The sequence below is a fragment of the Pan troglodytes genome, chromosome 14, assembly GCF_028858775.2.
Source record: "Pan troglodytes isolate AG18354 chromosome 14, NHGRI_mPanTro3-v2.0_pri, whole genome shotgun sequence".
In the NCBI taxonomy this organism is placed as follows: domain Eukaryota; kingdom Metazoa; phylum Chordata; class Mammalia; order Primates; family Hominidae; genus Pan; species Pan troglodytes.
The window spans coordinates 57,717,393-57,745,384 of NC_072412.2; the positions used below are offsets into that span (position 1 = coordinate 57,717,393).

At 39.9% G+C, this 27,992-nt stretch overlaps 1 protein-coding gene across 13 annotated transcripts; it reads right to left on the reverse strand.

The window, feature by feature from the left end:
* On the reverse strand, positions 1 to 27,637 carry NEK3 (NIMA related kinase 3). Of its 13 annotated transcripts, none has more exons than XR_010150749.1 (17): positions 26,965 to 27,142; positions 23,498 to 23,671; positions 21,504 to 21,597; positions 21,319 to 21,416; positions 20,023 to 20,106; positions 18,737 to 18,804; positions 18,558 to 18,644; positions 15,814 to 15,868; positions 12,084 to 12,284; positions 11,308 to 11,380; positions 8,386 to 8,435; positions 4,174 to 4,276; positions 3,479 to 3,622; positions 3,092 to 3,226; positions 1,779 to 1,866; positions 1,041 to 1,167; positions 1 to 580 (listed from the first exon to the last, which is right to left on the reverse strand). XR_010150749.1 is itself a non-coding variant. In XM_054664984.2 (17 exons), the coding sequence occupies exons 3-17, from the start codon at positions 23,612 to 23,614 to the stop codon at positions 496 to 498; spliced, it is 1,521 nt and encodes a 506-aa protein (XP_054520959.1). In that variant the 5' UTR covers positions 23,615 to 23,671; positions 26,965 to 27,108; positions 27,274 to 27,637; the 3' UTR covers positions 1 to 495. The 13 variants fall into 13 exon arrangements, 11 of the variants coding, with proteins under 11 accessions (XP_054520959.1, XP_001160404.1, XP_054520960.1 ...); XM_054664984.2 differs by lacking the exon at positions 1,779 to 1,866 and adding an exon at positions 27,274 to 27,637 and having other exon boundaries at positions 26,965 to 27,108; XR_010150748.1 differs by lacking the exon at positions 26,965 to 27,142 and having other exon boundaries at positions 23,498 to 23,763.
* Between the last annotated feature and the right edge of the window lie 355 nt (positions 27,638 to 27,992).

Consider the following 27,992-nt stretch of genomic DNA (forward strand, 5'->3'; position numbering starts at 1 on the left):
TCATAATTAAAAATATTTAATTCTCAAACCTTTAGGAAATGTAAAAAGAGTCACATAATAATAAACACACATCATAATGTGAATAATATCATACGGGCTGCTATAAAGGTCTGTGGTCAGCATCCCTCTGAGGTAGGCATTATTATCTTCATTTTATGGTTGACGAAATTGGGGCTTGAAGAGGTTAAGTAATTTCCCACAATCACACAAGTAGGTAGTGGCAGGCTAGCATCCCATTTCTGTTCTATGGGACTGCAAAGCCCGATGCTCACACTCATTCCACTATACCTTCTCCCTTGAGTTCCAAAACTTACAGGAGTTCTAGACTTTTCAAACTCATGATACTAATCAAGAACGATTTTAAGTATTAAGAGTTTCCTCTGCTTCATTCTGTTTCCAAAGGAAAATATACATCGCATGAACTCATGATCATCTCAGCATGAACTCCTGAGTGAAGCCTCTCCTCAGCGTGACTCAGGAACATTTCCTCAGGCATTATCTGTCGCACAGGCCTTGCCATCCAGCTCGCTTCTTCAGCTCTGACACCCAGTCGGGGTTGTCATCTTCCTCCTCAAAGTCCCTGTGAAAAAACAATTTGGACCATAAACCTCTACATTAGGGGCACAGTATCTGTTGATGAGTTCAAAGCGGAATACCACCATAACAATACTTAAGCTTTTGAAAATTGAGTTCCATAAGGCAAGTGAAGGGAAAAAATTGCCAGTTCTTCCAAAAGATCACTTCTTTGACTGTTTCTAAAACTTTTAACAATATAAAACCTAATATATTAAAAAATAACAAGTCCAAGCTGAAAGGCTATAGGTGTAGGGCTCAATCAGGAATTTTATAATCATATTGTAAGGCATTACCCATCCCAGACAAAAGATCAGAATATAAATATCCATTTATGATGAAAAGTAATATAAGAGGTCCCTACTAAATCTGAAATTATCATGGTCTAATTTAAATCACACACACACACACACACACACGCACACACCCCACCCCAGCTACAGCTTTCTATGCATATCACAACGTACGTGTCCTCCTCATCTAGCCCAGGCTCAAGTCGCTCTGGATCCAAAATGACAGAATCGTGACCTCCATCAACACTGTCCGATGCTTCTGTTTCTTCAGACAGGGGGCCTTTCAAGAACCCTTCTGAACCTTCAGGAGATATTAACAGAAAATATACCAATTTAAACAGTATTTACTTATTTCATGCAGTTTGATTAAAATCCTCCGTAAGCTTGCTGGCTGAGGACAATGCCATGTCCCATAACTCTTTTGTAGTGTCTCCCCACATTACCCAACATGATTGTGGGCATAAAACAGGCCCCTGAGGCAGAAGCACCAGGATGTGGATTAAATTTATAAACAGTACTTTCTTTATTCTTTTTTTTTGAGTCAGGGTCTCACTCTGTCACCCAGGCTGGAGTGCAGTGGCATGATCATAGCTCAATGCAGCCTCGAACTCCCAGGCTCAAGAGCTCCTCCTCCCTCAGTCTCCCAAGTTGCTGGGACTAGAGGCGTCCAGAACCATGCCTGGCTAATTTTCTTAGTAGAGGCGAGGTCTCGCTATGTTGTCCAGGCTTGTCTTGAACTCCTGAGCTCAAGCAATCCTCCTGCTTCAGCCTCCCAGAGTGCTGGGATTACAGGCGTGAGCCACCACAGCTAGCCTATAAACAGGATTTTCTTTAAGAGAAAAAAAAAAAACTCGGAAAATTGCCATAAAACCCTCCCAATATAAGAATGTATATTAAGGCATTAAAAGTTACCTTTGGAAGTTGGGTTATAGTAATTTCTTTTTTCCTTTGAACTTTCTCCTCCCAAGTTTTCACAATGGGGAGGAAGAAAAGTAGGGAGCTGAAGGAAGACCACATGCATGCTTAAAAAAATTTTCCAGGTGTAATTACTTTTAGATTTTTCACAAACAGCATGAAAACCTAACCTAAAAACATGGGCCGAATCTTCTAAAAGGCATTTCAAAATAGAACTATGACATATTTTTTAAACAGGGACTTTCCTAAAATGACAAAGACTTCATCACTGGACCAGACACAAAATCCAGGACCTAAAATTGCAAAATTGAAATTCATAACCGTTAACCTTCCTTAACATTTTCCTCCCATGCATTAGCCTCTCCTTAGGGCTTCCATGATCTTTTGTGCACAGCTCTATCTGAATGCATATATCACAGGGCACTATAATTCTTTATCAGTGTGCTGACCTCCCACGTAAAGAACTCCTTCATCCTTAGGGCAGGAATTGTGTTTTATTCTTTTTTTAATCTTAACCTATGTTAGGCATTCAATAAATACTGACCAAATAAACAAATACAACTACATCGTTGCAATAAATATAGTCAGACTTGCCATACCATTACATGCTCTACTTGGTATAATTTATCTTAGATCTTAACCTAGCAAGATGGCTTAGTAATTAAATTATCATAATTATAATACACATACACATATACATATCTAATACAGACCACTGGCCTGGATTCCTAAGGAGAGTATTATAAAAAAATTATTTTATACAATGTTAGTAAAAATATCTGTAAAAAAATTTAAAAATCAAATCCTAATTGTTCATCCTTTTTGAGCTCTATTCAGTGTAACAGAGTTCAGGTATACAACAAAAGAAATCTTGGAGTTGTTGCTAAAGCAATGGCATATTTGCATGATAAAAATGGGCTCCTCTTCAAAGAAAGTAGTAGCAGGATTATGAAAATAAGCAAACAAATGAGCAAACAGAAGTAATGTAGCTCCATGAAAAATTTTAATTGTAGCTTAAGACTGGCTAGAAAAGATTAAAAAACACCTAAAAATACAGTGCCATGAATTACTTTATAACTTTGAAATCAAAGCGTTTCTGGGAGGAGGGAAACCCTTTGAATTGAGTTTTGGAAGATGAGAACATTTCTGTGGATGGATACTGGTGATGGCTGTACAACAATGTGACGTACTTAGCGCTACTGAACTGTACACTTTAAAATGGTTCAAATGTAAATTTTATGTTATATATATTTTGCCACAATTTTCAAAAAGTCAAAGGGTTTCCAAGGTCACATACAGACATGAATTACCTGGTCTATATATTGTGTATGTTTGAAAAGCCAAGCTGAGATCAGCATTCTTAAGGATGTTCAACAAAGTGTCAGGGGTCTCTTTGAGCCACTGCTTACGAGTAGTATTTTTGCTGTACTTTATTACAGAACCACCTAGTTGCAAAAAGACAAAAATTAGTGCTGAATAAAAAAAGATTTTTCAGCATGTACTTTCCAGATCATATTTTCAAGCAAAGTTAGTTATATTTGACTGTTAACTAAAATCTGCTTCATTCACCTGTATGAGCAATGCTCTGATGTGTGACGCCAAATACCCTTCACAGACATTAAAAGCCTCTAAGTGCACTAAGTAACTATTAGAAAAAGTTCTCTAATAAAATAATAGTATTCAATCTGACTACTAACCTCTATCGTCCTCTGCTGTTAAACTGGAGGTGAGTATGGATGCATTTTCCAAAGCTGTAAGAGCTGTATTGGGTACATTTTTCTCCCACTGTCGTCTATGAAGATTTGGTGAACTGGCTTTCCTCAGATGGACTGACTTATTACCTGATTTTAAAGTGTGAAAAAGGAATGCCAAGCATGTTAAATTATGTATCCATCTCTGTCCACACATAGACTCTAACAAATATGGAAGTGTTTCTTTTCTCTTTCATATTCAGATCTATGTTTGAAAGATCAATGTTCTTTCTAATCTAAGTAGCAAAGGAAATTTAAAAAAAAATCCAAAATGAAAAGTTAAAACGAATCATTACAGTGACTGAGTTAAAAAAATAATATGTATATAGTTACATATTCTATATTATACAAGAATGAAGCCCTGGGAGGACTTATATACACACAGTATGCTATGCTTTTTATGGTGGATAGCACAATAAATACTACTCTTTCTAATGACTCTTACTGATCAATGCTATTCTCTCTTTTGTTGTAGGTAAATAAAATATTCCTAAAACATTAAATAAGTTACTAGATAAGCAAACAAATATCAGCTTGTACTCTTGTTTATGATATCCGAGACCTAGTAACATAAAAATTGGTATTCCCTCTGTATTCCCCAACTCCTCACCTAAGAAATGATTAGAATTTGAATAACTTACCTTTTTCTTCTCTGTTTACTCTTCTCAATGCACTTTCAACTAAATTTTCATTAATGCTTTCCAAATCAGTATGGCTACCCTTTCTATCTTGTTCTTCCTCTTGCTTTAAAAGAGATTAACAATACAGATTAAATAATGATTGAATTGCTACAAAAAGGTAAACAAATATGCAAAGTCAGCCATTTTAATTTCAAATAAAAATTAATGGATTAAAATACATGAATAATCATAGAACCCCAAGGACATGTATATTAATAGCCATATATATCTATATGTATTTAATAACATATATGTACATTAACCATAAACCTACATACATGTATATATTAATAGACATACACATTAATAGCCATTAATATCAATTATTATAAATATGAAGAGGATATATTAAAATGACAGCTATTTGGTAAGTCTTTACTAAGGAAAAGACTAATGAAAAATTTCAATATGGTTTGCTGTATGGGGCTTTACAAACTATAATATCAAAATGAGATATTTTATAAAGTTGCCATATAGAATCAAAATGTTCCCACTTAATTCAGTATCTTTCCAAATTATCTAAGCCCTTGATTTATCTCGTGAAATATAGTAATACACTATCTAGTTTACTAAGTCTGCATATACTTTGAGAAGAAGTACATATTGAATGCCTAAACAGTCTCAGGCAAACAAATTCTCAATTATTTATTGAATGAATAAATAAAGAGTAGGCTTGGGTGGCATGGTGGGTTTTCTTATTTCTAAGCAGTGGTTCTGAAACTTCTCTTCCCACACATGTAGGGAACATAAAAATCTGTCACTTAACAGTGGTAGCTCACTTACAGCAGAGATTTCAAAGCCTCCTACACTCAAGAATGACATCAGAATCTTGGAGGAGTAGTGGTGAGGGGCAGCTGTGAAAAGCCCCCCGGGGGATTCCAGTCTTTCCTTCCCATTGAGGATCACTGCTTTCTGTGTCTGCAGCAGCCTCCCACATTCCTCTGGGCGCTATTCAACTCTGCCTTCATTGCCATTGTCCTTTGCTGGCCTGCACACAAGTTTTCCTACCTCAAGTCCTCCATTTCCTGACTGACTTTTTGGCCTTTTCTCCATTTTGTTTACATGTTGCACCCTTTTCATTTTGCAAACACATATTGCTGTGTTCACTACAGGTGGTATCAAACTATAGCATGTGGGCACAGATCATCTGCAAAGGGCACAAGGAAACATTTTAGGGGATGGAAATCCTTTTCTTTTTGAGACAGAGTCTTGCTGTGTTGCCCAGGCTGGAGTGCAGAGGTGCGATCATAGCTCACTGCAGCCTCAACTTCCCAGGCTCAGGCGATCCTCCCGCCTCAGCTTCCCAGTAGCTGGGACTACAGGCATGTGCCACCATGCCCACCTAAAATTTTTAATTTTCTGTAGAGATGGGGTCTCATTGTGTTGCCCAGGCTTGACTCAAACTCCTGGCCTCAATAAATGCTCCTGCCTCTGCCTCCCAGAGTGTTGGTATTACAGACGTAAGCCACTCTGCCCCACCTGGAAGTTCTATATGATGACTGTGGCAGGGGTTATATGGATATTTAAATACCATCACCAAAATTTATCAAATTGTGCATAAAAATGGGTAAATTTTGTGGCATGTAAATTATACCTCAAAAACTGGAAAAAACAGACATTACAATGAAAAGAAAAAAAGTATAGAGGTCTGTATTCCATTTGTAGCAACATAATGGTGGGGTGTTGTTATTTATTTAGAACCTATGGTTCATTCAAAAAATTTAAAAGTTTAATTACTAGTACATTCCATGAAGAGAACAATTTGTTGTCATACAACATCTTTTCCTTTTTGAATTGAAAGGTTAGGCCAGGCGAAGTGGCTCACACCTATAAATCCCAGCACTTTAGGAGGCCAAGGTGGGAGGATCACTTAAGCCCAAGAGTTCAACACCAGCCTGGGCAACATAGTGAGACCTCATCTCTATAAAAAAGTTAAATAATTATCCGGGCATGGTGGCATGCACCTGTAGTTCCAGCTACTCAAGAGGCTGAGGTGGGAAGATCCCTTGAGCCCAGGAGGTTGAGTCTGCAGTGAGTGGTGTTTACGCCACTGCACTCCAGCCTAGACAACAGAGAGAGAGAGAGAGAAGGAGAGAAGGAAAGAAAGAAAGGTTAACTGAAATACTGAAGAAAAAATCAATAGTACACAGTTTGCTAAGGGGGGGGTGTGAGAACACTGAAACATGGATCGGCTGTTAATATCCACAGCTTTAGGGAAGCTTCAGTGTAAAAGAATGTCACAGTTGCCCAGGGCTAGATGAACAGGACCCCGAATGCCAGCCTGAAAATTGATTCTTGGGGTAACAAGGAGGTGCTACAAGGCACTGAACAGAAAAATGTTAAGATCTAAATAGTAATCTAAATGTTATTCAGCTTCAGCACAGCAATAAAAAGGAATGAAGTTTTGACACACAGAAGAACTTAAAAACATTATGTAAGTGAAAGAGGCCAGACATAAAAGGACAAATATTGTATGATTCCACTTACATGAAATACTTAGAATAGGCAATTTCACACAAAGATTTGAGCAGCTACCAGGGGCTACCAGATTTGAGATTAGAGGCTGCCAGGGGCTGCAGTGGTGGAAGAGGGAGTTATTGCTTAACAGGTACAGAGTTTCTGTTTGGGATGATAAAAAGTTTTGGAAATAGACAGTAGTGATGGTTGCACAGTATTATGAATGTAATTAACACCACTCAATTGTACACTCAGAATTGGCTAAAATGGCATATTTTATATTATGTATATTCTACCACCATAAAAAAACAAAAAGCAGGCCAGGTGTAGTGGCTCATGCCTGTAATCCTAGCACTTTGGGAGGCCAAGACAGGCAGATCACATGAGGTCAGGAGTTCAAGACCAGCCTGGCCAACATAGCAAAACCCCATCTCTACAAAAAGACAAAAAATTAGCTGGGCACGGTGGCTCGTGCCTGTGGTCCCGGCTAACCAGGAGGCTGAGGCATGAGAATTGCTTGAACCCGGGAGGCAGAGGTTGCAGTGAGCCGTGATCACGCCACTGCACTCCAGCCTGGGTGGCAGAGGGAGATTCTGTTTCAAAATAAACGAACCAAAAAGCAGCCAAGCCCAATGGCTCACACCTATAATCCCAGCACTTTAAGACGCCAAGGCGGGAGGATCACTTGAACACAGGGGTTTGAGACCAGCCCAGGTAACATAGCAAAACCCCATCTCTTTAAAAAAATGCCAAAAAAAAAAAAAAAAAAAAAAAAGCTAGGCATGGTGGCACATGCCTGTAGTCCCAGATACTTGGGAGGCTGAGGTGGGAGGATCACTTGAGCCCAGGAGTTCGAAGATGCAGTGAGCCATGTTCACGTCATTGCACTCCAGCTTGGATGCCAAAGTGAGACCCTATCTCAAAAAAAAAAAAAAACCAGGATAACACAAGATTTTCATGACTGAAAGCAAGACAAAATTCTTCCACATCTGTATTGAAACCACTATCATCAATAATCAAAAATGGAGGCTGGGCACGGTGGCTCACGCCTGTAATCCCAGCACTTTGGGAGGCTGAGGCGGGTGCATCACAAGGTCAGGAGATCGAGACCATCCTGGCTAAAACAGTGAAACCCCATCTCTACTAAAAATACAAAAAATTAGCTGGGCATGGTAGCGGGTGCCTGCAGTCCCAGCTACTCAGGAGACTGAGGCAGAAGAATGGCATGAATCCAGGAGGCGGGGCTTGCAGTGAGCCAAGATGGTGCCACTAGACTCCAGCCTGGGTGACAGAGCGACTCCATCTCAAATAATAATAATAATAAATGGAAAAATAAACAATAAATGGCGACCTAAAGTGGCTCAGCTGACAGTGCAGATGAACAGCTACCAGTTATTTCACATGCCAGAAAATGAAGGAAGAAGTACTTAACTAGAGGGACCAGGTCACAGTCTTCCAAATATCTTACGGCACTTAAGGGTAACCCGGTATCCAGGAGGTAGATATTTCATAAATGTATTTTTTTTTTTTGAGATGAAGTCTCGCTCTTGTCGCCCAGGCTGGAGTGCAATGGCGCAATCTCGGCTCACTGCAACCTCCGCCTCCAGGTTCACTTGATTCTCCTGCCTCAACCTCCCGAGTAGCTGGGATTACAGGCGTGCACCACCACACCCGGCCACCGCGCCCGGCCTCATAAAGTAATTTTAAAGCACTTACCACTGTGCTTGCTTCATTTCCCAAAGCTATCCTGATTCTGCTGGGGTTTGCTTTTAAAAGAGAGAGAGAAGGTAGAAAGATAAAACACATAAAGGATCATCCTATTAAGTTCCTAATATGATCTTCATACAGCTGGAGAAGTGAGTGAGGTTATTAAAGTCAAAGAGCCAAAGCTCTCTGATATCCTGAATGGGAATAACAAGCTTTAATCACCTAATAATACATCTCAGTTATTGAAAGAGGCTATTTCCACTGTTTCATTCCTAAAGTTAAAATCTAAAAGTTAAAAGACATCTCTATTCACTTATGCCAACCCATTTAAGCACTAAGAGGTAACATACTCTGCATACTTAAGGTTATTTTCCCCTTTGGTGCCTGCTAGCTAGTGGAGTCCGTACTTTTCCTGTTGGCTATCACAGCTGGTGAAATAAGTATCCCTAAAAAGAAGTGAGCTGTTTATTAACTCAGAAGAGAACAGCAGGAGAAGTCAGGAGAGAACCCTGGCAATTGATCCCTTTGGTAGGAATGGCTATACCTCATAGTGGTTCATGTCCCTTATTCATTCAACGTTTTAAAAAATTGCTATTGAACATGGATGATGATGCACTGAGAATACAAGAGTGAGCAAATCAGACGCAATCCCTGCCCTGTTCCATTTCATTATTCTGGTCTGTCTACAGATTAAACTGGAGATGCCATCAGACATATGGTCCCAGTCTGGTGGCATTTCTCTAACTACTTTATTCCTCTTTTTAGAAACTGTAACACTATACTTTTTTGGCCGGGTACGGTGGCTCATCCCTGTAATCCCAGCACTTTGGGAGGCCAAGGCTGGTGGATCACCTGAGGTCAGGAGTTTGAGACCAGCCTGCTCAACATGGTGAAACCCTGTCTCTATTAAAAAAAAAAAAAAAAAAAAAAAAAATTAGCCAGGTATGGTGGCGCATGCCTGTAATCCCAGCCACTCTGGAGGCTGAGGCATGAGAATTGCTTGAACCCAGGAGGCAGAGGTTGCAGTGAGTTGAGACTGCACCACTGCACTCCAGCCTGGGAGACAGAGTGAGACTCTGTCTCAAAAATAAAATAAAGTTAATTTAAAAAAAAACCCTACATTTTTCCAAACTACCTTGAAATTTTTTAGTCTCTTTTTTTCTTGCCCAGCATTTTAAAACTAATTTCCCATTACCTTGAGATGTGAACAAAAGCCACAGAATAACACCTATGCTAAAGCAAACTGGTAAAACAAAGGTAACTGGCTATCTCTTTTTTTTTTTGGAGACGGAGTCTCGCTCTGTCGCCCAGGCTGGAGTGCAGTGGCGCAATCTCGGCTCACTGCAACCTCCACCTCCCAGGTTCACGCCATTCTCCTGCCTCAGCCTTCTGAGTAGCTAGGACTACAGGCACCTGCCACCACGCCCAGCTAATCTTTTGTATTTTTAGTAGAGACAGGGTTTCACCATGTTCGCCAGGATGGTCTCGATCTCCTGACCTCATGATCTACCCACCTCGGCTTCCCAAAGTGCTGGGATTACAGGCGTAAGCCACTGCGCCCAGCCGCTATCTCTTAACTAATGGAGAAAAGGTTGAGTTATAAGACTGAAGGGTTTGCATCCTTCCAAAAACAACACTTAAAAGTTAAGTTTAAGAAAACAATACAGTTCTCAAAATGTTTCTTTTGTAGTATCTGCATATAACATTATGATAAAGAGCACCAGGCAATAGAGGTTTTGCAACATGTCCCAGCAGTGAATGATCTCCTACACTTCTTAATTCTTCTCCTGTATTCCATTCATAGCTACTATCTCTGTTGGATTTCTTCAGAAGGAAATCACTGATGAGAAATGAAAGGGAATAAAAATAGCTTTGAAAAAATTCAGAGATGACAACTTCCAAAGAGACAATAAATTAAATTTGATATTTTCTCAGGATAGGCTATAGATGTATGAAAATTTCATGTAGCTATTATGTGGATGATTCACAGCTTTGGAAAAGGCTCTGGTTTTTGTCTTTAATTAGGATATTTTACTGTTTAAGAGCAGTTTTAGGCCAGGCACAGTGGCTCAGGCCTGTAATCCCAGCACTTTGGGAGGCCGAGGTGGGTGGATCACCTGAGGTCAGGAGTTCGAGACCAGCCTGATCAACGTGGTGAAACCCCGTCTCTACTAAATTCAAAAAATTAGCCAGGCATGGTGGCACATGCCTGTAATCCTAGCTACTTGGGAGGCTGAGGCAAGAGAATCACTTGAACCTGGGGGGGCAGAGGTTGCAGTGAGCCGAGATTGTGCCATTGCACTCCAGCCTAGGCAACAAGAGTGAAGCTCCATTTCCAAAAAAAAAAGCAGTTTTAGGTTCACAGCAAAACTGAGTGGTGAATACGGAGAGTCCCATATACCACCTGTCCCCACACACATACCACCTCCCCAATACTAACATGCCGCACCATTACAGTCGATAAACCTACTCCGACACATCACTACCACCCATCACCCAGAGTCCACAGTTTACATTAGAAAAGCTTCTCTTTTTAAAAAGTCTGTTTACACGATGGTTCTTCAGAAACTTGGGATATATTTTCCTACAAGATTAGTGCTGTATTTTCATGGATAGATTCTTAGGTCAGCCCACAGAAGAAGCCTTCTACCTGACCTACACAACAAGCCAGAGAAAATATGGAACTAATAATGACAGCATAATCTTTCCATCACTAAAATATCCAAAACTAGGCTTTTTTAAATCCCAATTTTTTCAGGGATCAAAAAGTATTCAGTACAGAATTACATCTGAAGTAACAAAAAGAAAAGGTTCATTTGAGGAGTATCTCTGATGATCATTTCTAATAACTTAAAAATTATACATTTCTTTTCTGTTATAGTATATTTTTAAAAGAGCACTTAACAAAAAATACTCTGTCAAAATTCTTACTTTTTTTTCTTGGTGTATTATGCTTCGAATTTTTTATTTCTTCTAATACCTCCTCACCATATTCCATGATGATCTGAAATTTAAAGTTGAGAATTTAGAGATGTGAAAACATACTTTTCTATAGATACTGCCGTGATATCATTTCATCATCAGCATTCTTTAGCACAATAATATTTCAAGTTGAAAAACAAAAGTACCACTTTAAAAAGTACATACAGGCCGGGCATGGTGGCTCATGCCTGTAATCCCAGCACTTTGGGAAGCCGAGACAGGCAGATTGCCTGAGGTCAGGAGTTTGAGACCAGTCTGGCTAACATGGTGAAACCCCGTCTCTACTAAAAATACAAAAAAATTAGCTGGACGTGGTGGCGTGTGCCTGTAACTCCAGCCACTTGGGAGGCTGAGGCAGGGGAATTGCTTGAACCAGGGAGGTGGAGGTTGCAGTGAGCCAAGATCGCACCACTGCACTCCAGCCTGGGCGACAGAGCGAGACTCCATCTCAAGAAAAAAAAGTACATATAATTTTGATAGACAAATGCAGACATTTATATATGTCTAAAAAAGGTCTGGAAGGATATACAAACTGTGATTATACTTGGGGAATAGCATTGTGGGGGGGAAGAGGAAGGAAACGAAGTTTTAACTTTTTATTTTTTAATATACTTCTGTATCATTTGGATTTTGATGAGCACATGTAATGTATAATGTTAAAAGATAACAAACCATTTTACCATACACTTGAAAACTGTTCACAACCAATCCAACACAGATCATACCTCGGGGGGTAAGCACTTCTGGACAAGCCGAGCTACGATGCCTCGAGAGAGAAGCGTTGTAGCCGAGGGGCGATGTGAGGGATTCCTTTTAAACATCTGCTTGACTAGGAACTGAAGTTCATAGGAGTAATGAGATGGCAGTGGACTGATGCACCCTTGACATACTTTGAGGATAAGATTTTTCCAACTATTTGCCTGAAACTGAAAAGGAAAATTGAACTTCACAAGCAGATACAGGGGAAGAAATGGAAGCAAGAAACTACCAGTTATGTAAATTATTCTAATTTTATAAACATATCTGCTCTCTGGTCATTTTTCTTTCTAGAGGTGTCCTTAAGATACCATTATATAATCTTAAGGTGGCTTAGGAGAAAGTTAAACATGAATGGTAAAAAGCTTCCCCACCTAGAAAAAGTATTTCCATCAATGCCTGCTGTAACTACCTTATTAGTCCTAATGTTTTTTGCAGATATACATTATTAATATATATTGAAAATCAAAGTAATATATACACATGGCCTTTTAAAACATCAACTGATACTAAAGGTTTATAATAAGTGTAATATCCCTTTGCTCCAGCCCTTCCCAGAAACTGCCAGGCCTGCTCCATAGCAACATGCACTTCAGACTTTCCCAGTTTTCTACAGGTGGTTTTTTGGCTTGAGTGTGATGGTGCAATCACAGCTCACTGCATCTTTGACCTCCTGGGCTCAAGCGATCCTCCCACCTCAGCCTCCCAAATAGCTGGGACTACAGGCATGTGCCACCGCACCTGGCTAATTTTTAAATTTTTTTTTTCTTTTTTTAGACGCAGGGTCTTGCTATGTTGCCCAGGCTGGTCTTGAACTCCTGGGCTCAAACGATCCTCCCACTTTGGCTTCCCAAAGTGCTGAGATTACACGCATGAGGCACTGCACCTGGCCAGACTTTTCCAATTTTAAACTTCTACTGCAAAATCCTTTTTAACCATTCCTGTCATTAAAGCAGCTATGAAAATTTGATGAGTAACACCGTGGGATATACAATGACAGACTGGAGTAATGTTTTTAAAGTTTTCCATGTATAATAAATATATCAGAACTAACATTAGATGTCAGCCTTGGTAATGCTTATGAAAGAATGTGTTAGCATTCTACCTTGAAAGTGTATTGCCCTAATACCTACATGAGGGGTTGATAGGTGCAGCAAATCACCATGGCACCCATTTACCTATGTAACAAAGCTGCGTACTCTGAACATGTACCCCAGAACTTAAAATAAAAATTTTAAAAAAGATATTTTATTAATTCATTGCTAGTTACGTTTGAAAATGTTTTCTGCTGATCTGCATATTATGTTTTTATTTATGGTATCTTTTGCTATGCAAAATTTAAAATTTAGTATAGTCGAATTTATTCATCATTTTTCCTTAATAATTTCTGCTTGTTGAATCTTGCTTAAGAAATGATTCTACACCTCAAGGCTATGATAGATGTTAATTACAGTGTGGGGTATATGGAAGCTTTTTGTACTATCTTTGTAATTTTTCTGTAAATCTAAAACTGTTTTAAAATTTAAAAGAAGTTTATTTTTTAAAAAGTGTATTGTCCTATGAATATAAAATGTAAGTGAATATATGAAAAAGAAAAATCAACACATAACAAAGGACAAATTGTGATAATGACAAATACTACTGAATCTGCTTTGCCTCTGGCTTTTTAACCATTACACCAACTATCTGTGTTTCCTAAAGGTTTGAGAACAACTTTTGTCTTCGAGCAGACAAGGGATGACAGATCTCATGCCAAATATTCAGGGCACTATAGTCCTTAATACTCATTCTTGCTAGAAAAAAGAAGAACGTGTACATGTAAATTATGAAAAAGATACATCAGGAAGTAAAGAATTGTAAGATGTTGGAATTTTAAAAATAATTTTATTTGTAGACTATGGTGGTTCTCAACTTGGGCTGTACATTGTAATCACCTGTTTTAAAAACATTAATGCCCAGGACATTTTCAGAGATTTTAATTCAATCACTGTGCTGTGGGCCTAGGCATCAGCATTTTAAAGGTTCCCCAAGTTGTTCTAACTGTGTAGCTATCATTATAAACCACTTATATTCAAGGAAGATAACCTCTCATTAATACCAGGTGTCTTCAGTTTGAGCTACTTTCATCTGGTAGTGGTGAAGATTGTTTCTCAACCATTCACCCTCTCCTGAGCTCTATGTGCCCTCAAGTACATCTGTAAAAAAGCTAACTTTCAGCCTGTGCCCAAAGAACAGAATTTATTTCCATGCAAAGCTAAGAACTAATAGGAATTAGCCCTGCAGTTGCTGTTCTATATAATAAACAACGGCTGAACAAGCGGGACAAGTTATTTAACCTTTTTTTGTTCATATTTTTAAAAATATCTTGAAAAAACACATAATAGGGCAAAGTCTATGTTTTCATGATGTTTCAGTTAGAGAGGAAACTCATATAAGTGAAATCTAACTGCAAAAAGCTGAGGAAAAAAATGACGCGGCCACTCTTGCAAAGTTTGCTGCTTCCTCAAAAAGCTAAATACAATTACCATATGACCCAGCAGTTCCACTGCGAAATGTAAACCTCAAAATTTGGAATCAAGGACTCTAACAGATACTTGTACACTATTTGTTCATAACAGCATTATATACAATAGCCAAAAGACAGAAACGACCCAAGTGTCCCTCAACAGATGAATGGATAAACATGTCTATACACACAATGGAATACTATGCAGCCATAAAAAGGAATGGAATCCTGATAGATGCTACAACATGGATGAACCTTGAAAACACTGTGCTAGTGAAATAAACCAGACACAAAAGGGCAAAAGTTCTATAATTCCAGTTGTATGAAATACCTAGAATATGCAAATTCATGAGGCAGAAATTAGATTGGGACTGGGGAAAGGGAAGAAATGGGGAGCAACTATTTAATGGGTACAGAGTTTCTGGTTGGGGTGATGACAAAAGTTTTACAAAGAGATAGTAGTGGCCGGGCATAGTGGCTCATGCCTGTAATCCCAGCACTTTGGGAGGCCAAGGCGAGTGGATCACCTGAGGTCAGGAGTTCGAGACTAGCCTGCTCAACATGGGGGAAAATACAAAAAAATACAAAAAAAAATGTCTCTAGTAAAAATACAAAAAAAATTTAGCTGGGCATGGTGGTATGCACCTGTAGTCCCAGCTACTTGGGAGGCTGAGGCAGGAGAATCACTTGAACCCAGGAGGCGGAGGTTGCAGTGAGCTGAGATTGCACCACTGCACTCCAGACTGGGCAACAGAGCAAGATTCCATCTCAAAAACGAAACAAAACAAAACAAAACAAAAAACCCCCAAAGAGATAATAGTGGTGGTTGCACAATATTGTGAATGTAATTAATGACAATGAATTGTATACTTAAAAATGGATAAAATGGCAAATTTTATATTTATTTTATCAAAATAAAAAATTAAGAATAGCAAAAAGAAAGAAAAGAGGAAAAGAGAAAGAAAAAGAGAGAGAGAAAGGTTATGTATTGCACAGCCAAACTGAATAATGGAAATTTCCTATTAGTATATGCTACAAAACTAACCCAGGGCAGATGACTGCACTGGAAACATATACAAACTTTTATAATGACTTCATCCTAGGGAAGCAAACTGCCAACTAGAATCTGTCATATTATTAGGGCTCAGCTAGATATGACAAGCTGCGTTTTCCATTTTGCACGCCATACTTACTGGATGCTTAAGGGTACAGAGTTCATACAGGATGCAACCCAAGGACCAGATGTCACTGAAAGCATAAAGAAGCAATGTAATCACAAGCGGGTTACGTATTTTCTAGTACAAAAAATAATTTCTTACCTTTAATAAGAATAGATATCACAAGTAATTCCTAGGTATTAAAACATATAATTTTGGTCTAACACCTAGATACTTCCTAAGAGTAGTGTTCACAATAAAACTCTCTGCTTTTCAATCCCCACCCCCTTCAAATTGGGGCGGTTGAGATATCACTTCAGTAGCATTTGGGAATTCAGTAGCAAGAGGGAATATTTGTGGACTCAGATGATCACAGCTGGAAGAAGGACTCTGGAAGGCATCCAGTGTAGTTTCTATTCCGACCACCCTGGACACAGCACCCAGCCTTTGATCACATCTCCTGCTGGGCAGCTCTCTACTTCCCACACAGTCTGCTGGATGGCTCTAACGGATAGGGTTCTTCCTTTTCTTTGAGATGGAGTCTCGCTCTGTTGCCCAGGCTGTAGTGCAGCCTCACAATCTCGGCTCACTGCAAGCTCTGCCTCCCGGATTCACACCATTCTCCTGCCTCAGCCTCCAGAGTAGCTGGGACTACAGGCGCCCGCCACCACGCCCAGCTAATTTTTTTTTTTGTATTTGTTTTAGTAGAGACAGGGTTTCACCGTGTTAGCCAGGATGGTCTCAATCTCCTGACCTCGTGATCCACGCACCTCAGCCTCCCAAAGTGCTGGGATTACAGGCGTGAGCCACCGAGCCCAGCCCACCTTTTCTTTTTTTTAAGGGATGGGGTCTCACTGTGTTGCCTAGGCTGGAGTGCAGTGGCTATTCACAGGCATGATGTCACTGTACTGCTGCCTTGAACTCCTGGGCTCAAGCAATCCTCCTGCCTCAGCCTCCCAGGTAATTGGGACTACAAGCACACACCACCAGGCCCAGCTCCTCCAGACTTTTCTAAATGATATTCTTTTTTATTTTAATTAATGGTTTTTACCAACTATTTCCCCGTTTAGTTTTTTTAAATTTCAAATCTACAGAAAAGTTGCAATGTCCACATGCCCTTATCTAGGTCCCCCAATCATTCTCATTGGCCATGTTTGCGTGCTAATCTCCCTCCTCTATATCTATCTGAATCTCTTGAAAAAAGGTTGCCCGCCGGGCGTGGTGGTTCACACCTGTAATCCCAGCACTTTGGGAGGCCGAGCCGGGCAGATCACAAGGTCAGGAGTTCGAGACCAGCCTGGCCAATATGGTGAAACCCCATCTCTACTAAAAAATACAAAAATTAGCTGGGTGTGGTGGCGGGCGCCTGTAGTCCCAGCTACTCAGGAAGCTGAGGCAGGAGAATCACTTGAACTCGTGAGGCAGAGATTGCAGTGAGCCAAGATTGTGCCATTGCACTCAAGCCTGAGCAACAGAGTGAGACTCCGTCTCAAAAAAAAAAAAAAAAAGGTTGCAGATATTGAACACTTCATCCCTACATACATCAGCATGTATCTCCTAAGAACGAAGACCTACACTTTCCCTCATAAACACAATACTGTTATCACATCCAAGGAATTTAATCTCAATTCGGTAACATTATTTAAAATTTACTGCATACCCAAATTTCCCCAATTGTCCCAATAAGTCCCTGTAGAGCTGTTTTGTCCCCATTCAGTCAATTCTACTCTTAAAAAAACCTATTTAGTATAGATTGTCATACCCTTTTCAGAAAGCAAGTCAGCAAAAAGTAACAACAGCCTTTAGGTGTTTCTCCTCCTAGAATCCATGCCAAGAATGTCATATAAAACAAGGACAAATTTAGACAAAAGGTATGTTAATTACAGCACTGTTTATGAGACTGAAATGTAGAAATATAAGGCCAACAACAGAGGGATTACTAAGTAAATTTTGGAAGCGCCATATAGTAAAATATATGTAGCCATTAGAAAATTTATGAAGAGTTTAAGTATGTGGGGAAATGACTATAATATAAAACGACTAAAGTAAATTATATATAAAATATATCAACCAGTTTTAGGGGGAAAAGTAAATGAAGAAAAAAACATCAAAATGTTATTGGCAGTTAAGAAAAGTGGGTGATTTCCAGGTCCTTTCTTACAGGTCTATTTCCAATCTTCCCTGCACATCCATCCCCACAATGGGCACATATAACTTATATTCAGAAAAAATACTGCATTTTAAATCATTAAGATCTTCATATTAACCTCCTGCAATCAACTTACCTATCACAAGTGCTTATAATCTAGCCCTGTAAATACCAACTCAATGACACAATCTATTCATTCTCAAATGTTGCTGTACATTGGAATCACCCAGTGATCTTGAAAAATTACTGATGCCTGCTTCTCACCCTTTGCCATTTTGATTTAATTAGTGTAGACGCAACCTGGGATTTGGGATTTTTATAAGTGGGAGCAACAGTTTGGGAACCACTGATATAATTCATACCGTCCCTAGAAATGACTAGCCTTTCTTTCAGCATTTGCTCCTCTCAGCTATAATTAATAGCAATTGGAAAACTATTACTTTTATCTAGCAGCCTAGCAATATGGATTAGCAATATAGATTCCAGATATATTTCTGCTTTCAGATATATTTCTTAGAAACCAATATGATCCATGCATCTGTTTTGAAGTGACGTCAGACTCTAGCATCATTTGCAGGCTAAAATGCCTGTCACCAAATGGGCACCCTGACATCAAATATGCAGCACTCACCTTTTATTGTTATAAGGCAGGTTTTCCCAAATTTCTGGAGGCACATAATAAGGAGTTCCCACATAGGTACAAGCAAATGCCATCGGACTAAAACCATAAAAAGGCAACGAATGATTACAGAACATTCCTGAAAATGGATGTTTTGATTACTGTCACTACTGTAGAACAGACATACATACTTGGAGAGAAGACGGGCAGATCCAAAGTCTCCCAATTTCACTTTTCCATTCTGAGTGAGGAAGATATTCTGCATTTAAAAAGAAAAGCTCAGATTATGTCTTCTATCATCAAACATGAGGCAGATAAGCTGTCTTCCAAAGCCTGCTGATGATGGAGATTAAGGCTAGAAATGCTGACAGCTGAGTCCCAGAGTGGAACACAAAACACCAAGATCCCCTCTTGATCGCTAGACATTCCCCTGCATGGAAACTCAGGATGAGTGCTTCAAAATCTAACAAGCAAGTTTTAGGTTGTATCAGCAGACGCAATCGACCCGGTGAGAACCTGTGTCAGGGTGATGCCACATGGCAGGCCCAGGTGTCAACCGTTTTCCATCTGAGAACACATGGACTTAGTAAGTGGTCACTAAAAGAGAGCTAGGACACATTAATATACACAGTCCCATGCTGCATAACCACATTTCAGTCAACAATGGATGGCATATACGACAATGGTCCCAGAAGACTATAATACCAAATTTTTAATGTACTTTTTCTATGTTTAAATATACAACTACTTACCATTGTATTCCAATTGCCTGAGAAATTCAGTACAGTAACACGCTGTACCAGTTTGTAGCCTAGAAGCAATAGGCTACACTATATAGCCTAGGTGTGTAATAGGCTATACCATCTAGGTTTGTGTAAGCACACTCTACGATGCTCACACAACAAAATCACCTTACGATGCATTTCTGAGTACTTATCCCCCTGTCGTTAAGCGATGCATGACTGTACTACTACAGAGATTTCAATGACTTTTTCTCAGGTATTACCTTATTTGGTTTGTATAAATATTAAGTCAAAGGGTACAAAGTTTCAGTTATGACAAGTAAGTTCCAGTGATCTGTTGTACAACATGGTGACTATAGTTAATAATAATGCATAGAATACTTAATAATGCATAGAATACTTAAAAAGTGCTGAGAGTAGATCTTAAATGTCCTCACCACAAAGAAATAATAAGTACGTGAGGTGACAGATATGTTAATTACCTTGATTTAATCATTTTACAATGTGTGTGTATATATATAAAACACGTTGTACGTCATAAACATACATAATTTTTGTCAATTATATTTTAAGAAAGGTGGGGGAATTTAAATTTGAAAAGTAAATAACAAATATTAGGCTGACAAATATTTCTAAACTAAACAAAACTGTCCCAAAATGCATGGGATAACACAGTAAAATGACTGAATTAAGTACTTTTTTTTTTTTTAAGTCCAAAAATGTACTCCACTCACCTTGGACTTGATATCTCTGTGTAGCACACGTTTCTTGTGAATGTGATTTACTCCAAGGCACATTTGGGTAAACCAATTAAGTATCTGTAAGAAAAAGGTATGCAAAATCTTCAAGAATGCAGTAACTGGCTCATGTTAACTTACAATTCCAAAGAATCATCTCTAGGCCTTAGTCAACCAGGATTTTACATAATGTGAGTACAGAACTCCTATAAATTACATAGTTCAACTAAGATTCAGTGTTACTTGGAGAAACTGAGAAAAGCTGTGACTCCCATATTCCATCATCTTATGCATGATCCAAATAGCAATTTATTTTAGTAAAACTTCCACTTATATTATTCTTATATTCAACCAAATAAAAATATTTCTTAAATGCTTATATAAAGGGAGTTCACCAATAAGAAATACACTACAGCTTTTCTAGTGTAATCATTATGTTGGATTTTCATTTACTTCTGCAGAATATCCATACGGTAACATCAAAAGATTTCATTATATCATAAATAATCCTTTGAGGTCAATAGTTCCTGCTTATAAGTCCAAGGTCAACAGTACCCAGAATTTCTAGGTGTCTTGGGGGCCTACAACTAAATGTCAAACTAATTTTTTTTTTCCCTCTTGCTACGGAGATTCTTCCAGTTGAAGCCAAGGTTGACTTCCTTCTACGGAACCCATATTTTTAACAATATAGTTTCTAAATGAATAATATTTATTTACATTTATTTACATACTTTCATAACATGCTATAACCTAAATCAAACTAAGCCTCACTGGAGCAATTTAAATATTTTCCATAGCCAATTCATTAAAAAATATTTAGTATGCAATTTTCCACTAAAAAGGCAGCAAGTCTTAGACTGAAGGGACCACTTCAAGCTTTAGGAGGAAAAAGATTGAGAATAGGTACTCCCAAGAAACAGAAATGGCAAGCTTCATTCTTCTGATGTTTTAGTAATACAAAATAAAATAGACCTCTCTTCTAAAATTTCAGTACGATAAAAACCAAGATTTTAAATATCTAGTACAAAATTTGGTGATACGATCTTGAAATTATTCTAAACATGAAAGTTTTATTTCATAATAATTTATAACCTATAGATTTTACTTCCTAAAACCATTTCAGGCAGCCATATCCTGAGGACACTAAGTGGTAACACCAATACAGAAATCAGTCATTTCTATCTACCTTCTCAGGTAATTACAGACATCAATGCTTTTGTTTTAACTTATACAAAGTTTATGAGAAAAGTGGCTTCTAAACCTTGAGAGAAACTATGTAAGTCAATCTCTTACCATGTCTTCAGGAAATAACTTTCCTTTCTGCTGTTTAATCTTTTGCATTAGATCCCCTCCATCACAGTATTCCATCACAATATACAAGTGTCCTTCAGCTAAAACAGATATAAGCTCTTTAGAAAAGCTGTAGTGGCTATAAATCAAATTCAGAAATGCACATATCTGGGGGAATTCATATTTACCTTCAAATGATTCTTTGAAGGCAACAATATTAGGGTGTTTCATTTTGGCTAAAAGAACAGCCTCCTTCCTAGAATTCTGTGTATTAGAGAAAGACTAGAAAAACATTTTAAATAAGCATAAACTTAATACTGCATTTTAAAATACATAACTTTACAATAACATGGTTTATATGACACTTTAATGCTAGATGCAGTTTTATAACACACTTTGGCTCAACTTAAGTTTGTCAAATGACAAAAGAAAATACATGTTGATTTTTCAACTCTGGCTATATTTTCATGCTTGAGCTGACCCCTTCATTGTATTTTTATTTTCTTTTTTCATTCCTTACACATACAGAATGTAAATAGTTTTAATATCAGCCTAAGTATCACCTGACTTAGAGAGCCAGTATACCATCAAAAATAGTGTATCTTTTGCTTGATGACTTGTGATATAGAAAAAAAGAAAAAGAAATGTTTTATCCTAAAAGAAAAAAAAAAAGGGAGCGACGGATTTCATGTTTTGACTGTCTGCATCACTTAGAGGAGTCCACTGGTCCAGATAAAAAAAGAGTATGCTGGTATATTACTGCATCAAGGATGAACAAAGATGGCAAGCAAAGTAAGTTTCCAAAACCATTTATCCCTAACTTACTCTATGAGGATGAAATTCTGAATGATTCATCTTACAATCAAGAAATTGCCATTGTTAGTTGGGTGTGGTGGCTACCCTCCCCAGTGGCTGGGACTATAGATATAGACTATAGATGTAGTAGTCCCAGCCACTGGGGAGGGTGAGGTGGGAAGATCGCTTGAGCCCAGGAGTGTGAGCTGCAGTGAGCTACGATTGTGCCACTACACTCCAGCCTGGGCAATAGAGCAAGACCCCATCTATAAATTTTAAAAAAGAAAGAAAAGAAATTGCCATTGATTGTGTAGTAACACAAGGGTTCTCGGACCAGCAGCATCAGCACCAACTGGGAACTTGTTAAAAATGCAAATTCACAAGCCCACCTGGACCTACTCAATCGGAAGCCTGGGGGTGGAGCATAGCAATCCACGTTTTAACAAGCCCTCCAGATGATTATGATGCTCACTCAAGTTTGAAAATCACTGAATGAAGTCAAGAATACAGTGGGAAAAAAATACCTAGCACTCTGAGAACTTTATTAGAATGTATTTTTTAAAAATTGATCCAAAATATTATGACATAGTCTTCATGTAATGAATTCTTTCATAGGACAACTATGATACATAGTAATGGTCTACAAGGAAATAAAACCTATAAACTGATCCACAGAGTAGGTTTACTGGTACCAAAGGTTAGCATTTGTTCTTCACTGTATTTTTATGATCCTTTTTCATTAATACTGCACCTGAGTTGCTCTGGCAAAGATTTCCTGCACCATTAGGTATACGAAAGTGGTAGTTATTACCAATTATTTGCTGAAATAAAATTAGCAGTAATCACCACCAAAACTTTTACTGTTTTTCTCCCATTGTTAATTACAATATCCTAAGAACCACATATAATGTATCGAGCCCTCGTAAAGCTAACGAATAAACCAATTACATCTTTTGCATGAAGGAGAAATTCCATGTTAAAACTCAAAAACTTATTATTTATTTTTTGAGACAGAGTCTTATTTTGTCACCAAGGTTGGAGTGCAGTGGCACAATCTCAGCTTACTGCAACCTCTGCCTCCCAGGTTAGGGTGATTCTCCTGCCTCTGCCTCCTGAATAGCTGGGACTACAGGTGCACGCCACCACACTTGTCTAATTTTTTTTTTATTATTTTTACTAGAGACGGGTTTTCCCCATGTTGGCCAGGCTGGCCTCAAACTCCTGACCTCAGGCTGGTCTCAAACTCCTGACCTCAGGTGATCTACCCGCCTCCACCTCCCAAAGTGCTGGGATTACAGGTGTGAGCCACTGTGCCTGGCCAAAAACTTATTCTTTTATATAAATTGCATGTATACTTTCAAAGTGAGCTAATTTCTTTAGTAGTGACCTTGGGAAGCCTTATTTCTTTCATGGCAAACATCTGATTACTGCTTTCATGCTGAACCAAAAGAGCTCTGCCGAAGGAGCCCTCCCCAATCATTCTCAGGACCATGTAGTCATCCATGCTGGGGCATCCACACAGCTGGGCTCCACTCACGCAGTCACCATGGGCTCTCCCAAACTGCATTCAAAAGCAGAAACATTTGAGAATTAAATGTACTTTCAAAAAGCAAAAATTAATTCAAAGTAGCTCTCATAACCATGATAAGAGAAAAGCAATTATTCCTTTTGAAGGGGATCAGTGTATGCTACCCCAAAATATGCCACTTTCATGTAAGAATTGTTTTGAGCTGAAACCAATTTGCTCTTTGCCCTCCCTTTTTTGTATAAATGCAGGGCATAAATTTTCCTATGTACAGGTAATAAATATCCATTTGTAAATGTGTCTTCCTTTCCAGTACCAGGAAGAGGAGAGCAACTCTTACCAATGGGGAAGGCACCAACTTGAGTCCACATAACAAACCTTACTGAATAACCCTTATCTTATGTTAGCTTCCGCCATATATTTACCTTCCTACAATTTACCCAAGAAGCATTCCCCTACTTTTGTCTAGTTACTTCTCTACAATTTATCACTCTTTGTTAAAATGGCATATGAGCCCCCTGGTCTAACCACTTCTTTACATTTATGCATAAACCTTTTTTCCTGTTAATCTATCTTTCATCAGTTTACTTTGCAGGGCCCAGCTACTGAACCTAACAGGGTAGAGAAAAAATGTTTTTCCTCCCCTATACTACATTCAACAGGTAGACACTGAGCACCAACTCTGAGTCAGATGTTATAATCTGAAAAATCTCTCGTAGTCCCTGCCAACGTGGACATCCCATGCAGAGATAACCATAAACCTCAACAAATGTAGGCTATTTAAGCTGAAGCCTGAAGGATGAATGAAACTTGGCTAGACAAAGAGGAGGAAAAGAGTAATCAAGGAAGAGGAAATTGCATATTTAAGAGCTAAAGAAATTACATTCAGTTCAAGAAATTGAAAGAAGAATGTAACAAGCTGCTGAAGCATTTTAACCAAGAAGGCAATATAATCATATTTGCATATTAGAAAAAACATTCACTCAGATTGCAGATTAAATGGACCAGTGGAGGAGGGGCAGGAAGGCCAGCTCAGAGACACAGGCCAGTTAGAAGGCTCCAACAATAGAAAAGGCAGGAAAATAATGAAATGGAATAGAGTGGAGGCAATGGGGTCAGAAAAAATGGGAAGGAAAGATGTAAGAACAGTTGACAGGATTTGTGGTGGCAGATTTATGGGGGGCAAGCAGAGAAGGGGGCAAGGTTGACTCCCAAGTTTCTGGCATGAACCAGATGGTTTCTTGGCACTCCCTGAGAGAGGAAAGGCACAATGGTTGTGTGTGTGGTTTTTTGTTTGTGTGATTTTTCTGGAAGTGGGAGTGTTGCAGGGGTTGGGCAAAACATATTGATAGAAGACAGACATGTGTTTCATTTTGGACATGCCGAACTGGAGGTTCCTGGGAGTCAAGAGAGATGTTAAACACACAGTTGGAGTCCTTGACTTCAGTCTCCCACCTATATTTCCAGGATGAAGCAGCTAGCGGGACTGCTTAGCACATAAGAGAAAATGGATAAAACGTTCCTAACACTTTGCCTGGTACATACAAGGTCCTGAATAACTGGCAGCTATTATGATTATTAAAACCTTAGAAAAGTGATGCATTCTTTTTCATTGCAGGAAAAACACTGTAATGAATTTACTTGATTTTTCAAAAAGCTTACAGTGTTTGTTTTTTATTTTGAGATGGAGTCTCGCTCCTGTTGCCCAGGCTGGAGTGCAATGGTGCGATCTCGGCTCACCGCAACCTCCACCTCCCAGGTTCAAGTGATTCTCCTGCCTCAGCCTCCCGAGTAGCTGGGATTACAGGCATGCGCCACCACGCCCAGCTAATTTTGTATTTTTAGTAGAGACGCGGTTTCTCCATGTTGGTCAGGCTGGGCTCGAACTCCCGACCTCAGATGATCCGCCCGCCTCGGCCTCCCAAAGTGCTGGGATTACAGGCGTGAGCCACCCCGTCCGGCCCTAGTGTTCGTTTTTTAATTACACCACAAAGAATTATAAGGCAGAGAGAGCATGACAGGCGAAGCAAAAATCAAACTAAAACCTCTACTATAGTGACCTGTAAAAATTCCAGTTTGTATTCCTGTTTATCACAGAATTACCAGGAAATCCTAGAAATAATTTCTTCATATAACCAAATCACTCATACACATTGTCTTCGAAACAATGTTTTTCCAAGATCGATGAGGTCTTTTGAGTGTATACAGATGTGAAAGAAACAAGTCCTTTACTACTATTCTAACACTTGGTATTACACGGTTTAACATGGAAGCCAAGTTTCCCCATGATCTTATTCTTCGTTTCTTCAGGGCTTTATTCTATGCAGTGGAGAGTAACTGAAAATTAAGAGCAACCAGACTTCTTAGCTGAAAACCACATTTGATATTTTCTGCCCACATTTACCTGTTACTCAATATTACACCCATATGATCATTACAAGACCTGAATACACTCTGGACATGGCAAAAGTATATCGGCCCCTTCGCATGCCTGCAACAATACTTTTAAAAACCTAATAAAGTGATTTGCAAATACCCAGAAGTGGGATCACCAGTGAGATACGGGCTAAGTTCAGAAAGGTCCCTGAAACCACCTTTACAGATGTATAAATAATGCGAGAAATCTAACATGACTGACTCCATCTTGCTTCTAACCTCACGGGCTAAGTTTTCACCGTGTTGTCGTTTTCTTATTCTAGCACAGAGGCTAGGATAACTGGGAGAGGGATTTCGTGTAAACTTCAAGACAAGGGAAACTGACCCCACCCCCTTCGTGGGAACCAACGAAGCCGCCCCGAGTTTCAGACGCTCTTGTGATTTCATCCCCAGCCGGTCAATTGTTTCAGTTCCCCAGCCCCCCGACGCCAAAATGCCCTTTAAAACCCTCGCCCCCGAATTCTCGGGGAGACAGGTCTGAGACCCTGTTCTGGTTTGGCCAGCCCTGCGCTTATTAACTTCTTTTTTGCCGCAACAGCGGTTCTCACTGGTTCTTTCCGGGCAGCGAGCGAGAAGAATGCGTTGAGCCGGGGCCGGCGCCCGCGGGGCAACTGCACCGCGGGGGAGCCCAGTCGCCCCGCTCACCCGTGAGGGCCCTTTCTCCTGGAAAAGCCGCTCCGCCCTGCTGACCCCCACGGCACCGCGCGCCCAGACCCCAAGGCGGCGAGGGACTTGCGGGTTTGCGGCGAGCGGTCCAAACCGCGGGGCGGAAGTGAGGGGCGCGGCCGCGCGCCCGGAGCGCGTCTACCCCCCGCTCCCACTCGGCTCCGCGCCGCGACCACGCGCCGCGCTCCTCGTTCTTGAGGCAGCCCGCCAGGGCGGGGACCACTCACCCGCTTCCCCGGCGACCCTAGTCCACTCCTTGGCCTGGCAACCGGCGGCTTCCGCGGGGCGGGCCCGGCGGGTCGTCTCTCGGGTTGCGGGTGAAGGAAGCCGCCTGGGTCTGGCGGGAGGCACTGTTCTCGGAGTAGCCGGGCCTACGAAGAGCACGTTTTAAAGCTGTTGTTCCACGTTGCAGTGGAACAGTGCTATTAACATTGAGGGAAATTGTCCCCCACTAACTGAGTTCTGTCTGCAGGTTAAGTGAAAGCCTATGTAGATAAATTTCACGGGCACAGCACTCAGTGCTAGCTAGAACTTACTAGCTATGTGACCTTGGGCAATTGTGGAAGGCGGGATAATGCTTCCGCCTCAGGATGTCCACATCCTACTCCCTGGAACCTGTGCGTTTGTTCTCTTGCTTGGCAGAGGGGGTTAAGATTGCAGATGGAATTAAGGTTGCTAATCAGCGGACTTTAAAATAAGGAGACGATCTTGGAGTGTGTGGTTGGGTAATTACAAAGTAATTACAAGGGTTCTCTAAAGTGGAAGGGGCCCAAAAAGAAGGTCAGAATCAGAAAGCTATTTGAAGGTAGAGGAAGGGGCAACAGCCAAGGAATGCAGCTGGCCTCAAGAAGCTGGAAGAGGAGCAGGCACAATGTCTCATGTTTGCAATCCCAGTGCTTTGGAAGGCAGAGGCAGGAGAGGAACACTCTAGCCCAGGAGTTCGAGATCAGCCTGGGCAACATAGTGAGACACTCGTCTCTACGAAAAATTAACTAGACATAGCGACGGGCACTGTGGTCCCAGCTGCTCGGGGGGCTGGGGCAGGAGGATCACTAGAGCTGGAGAGGGCTCATGATCCCACCACTGCAGTCCAGCTTTGGTGACAGAGCAAGAACCTGTCTCCAAAAAAATAAATAAATAAATAAATAAATAAAGGAGGAGGTGGGAGGTGGAAAAGGAGGAGAAGCTAGAAAAGGAGGGGGGAAAAAAAAAACAAAAAACAAATTGTTCCCCAGAGCTTCCAGAAGTAACAGTC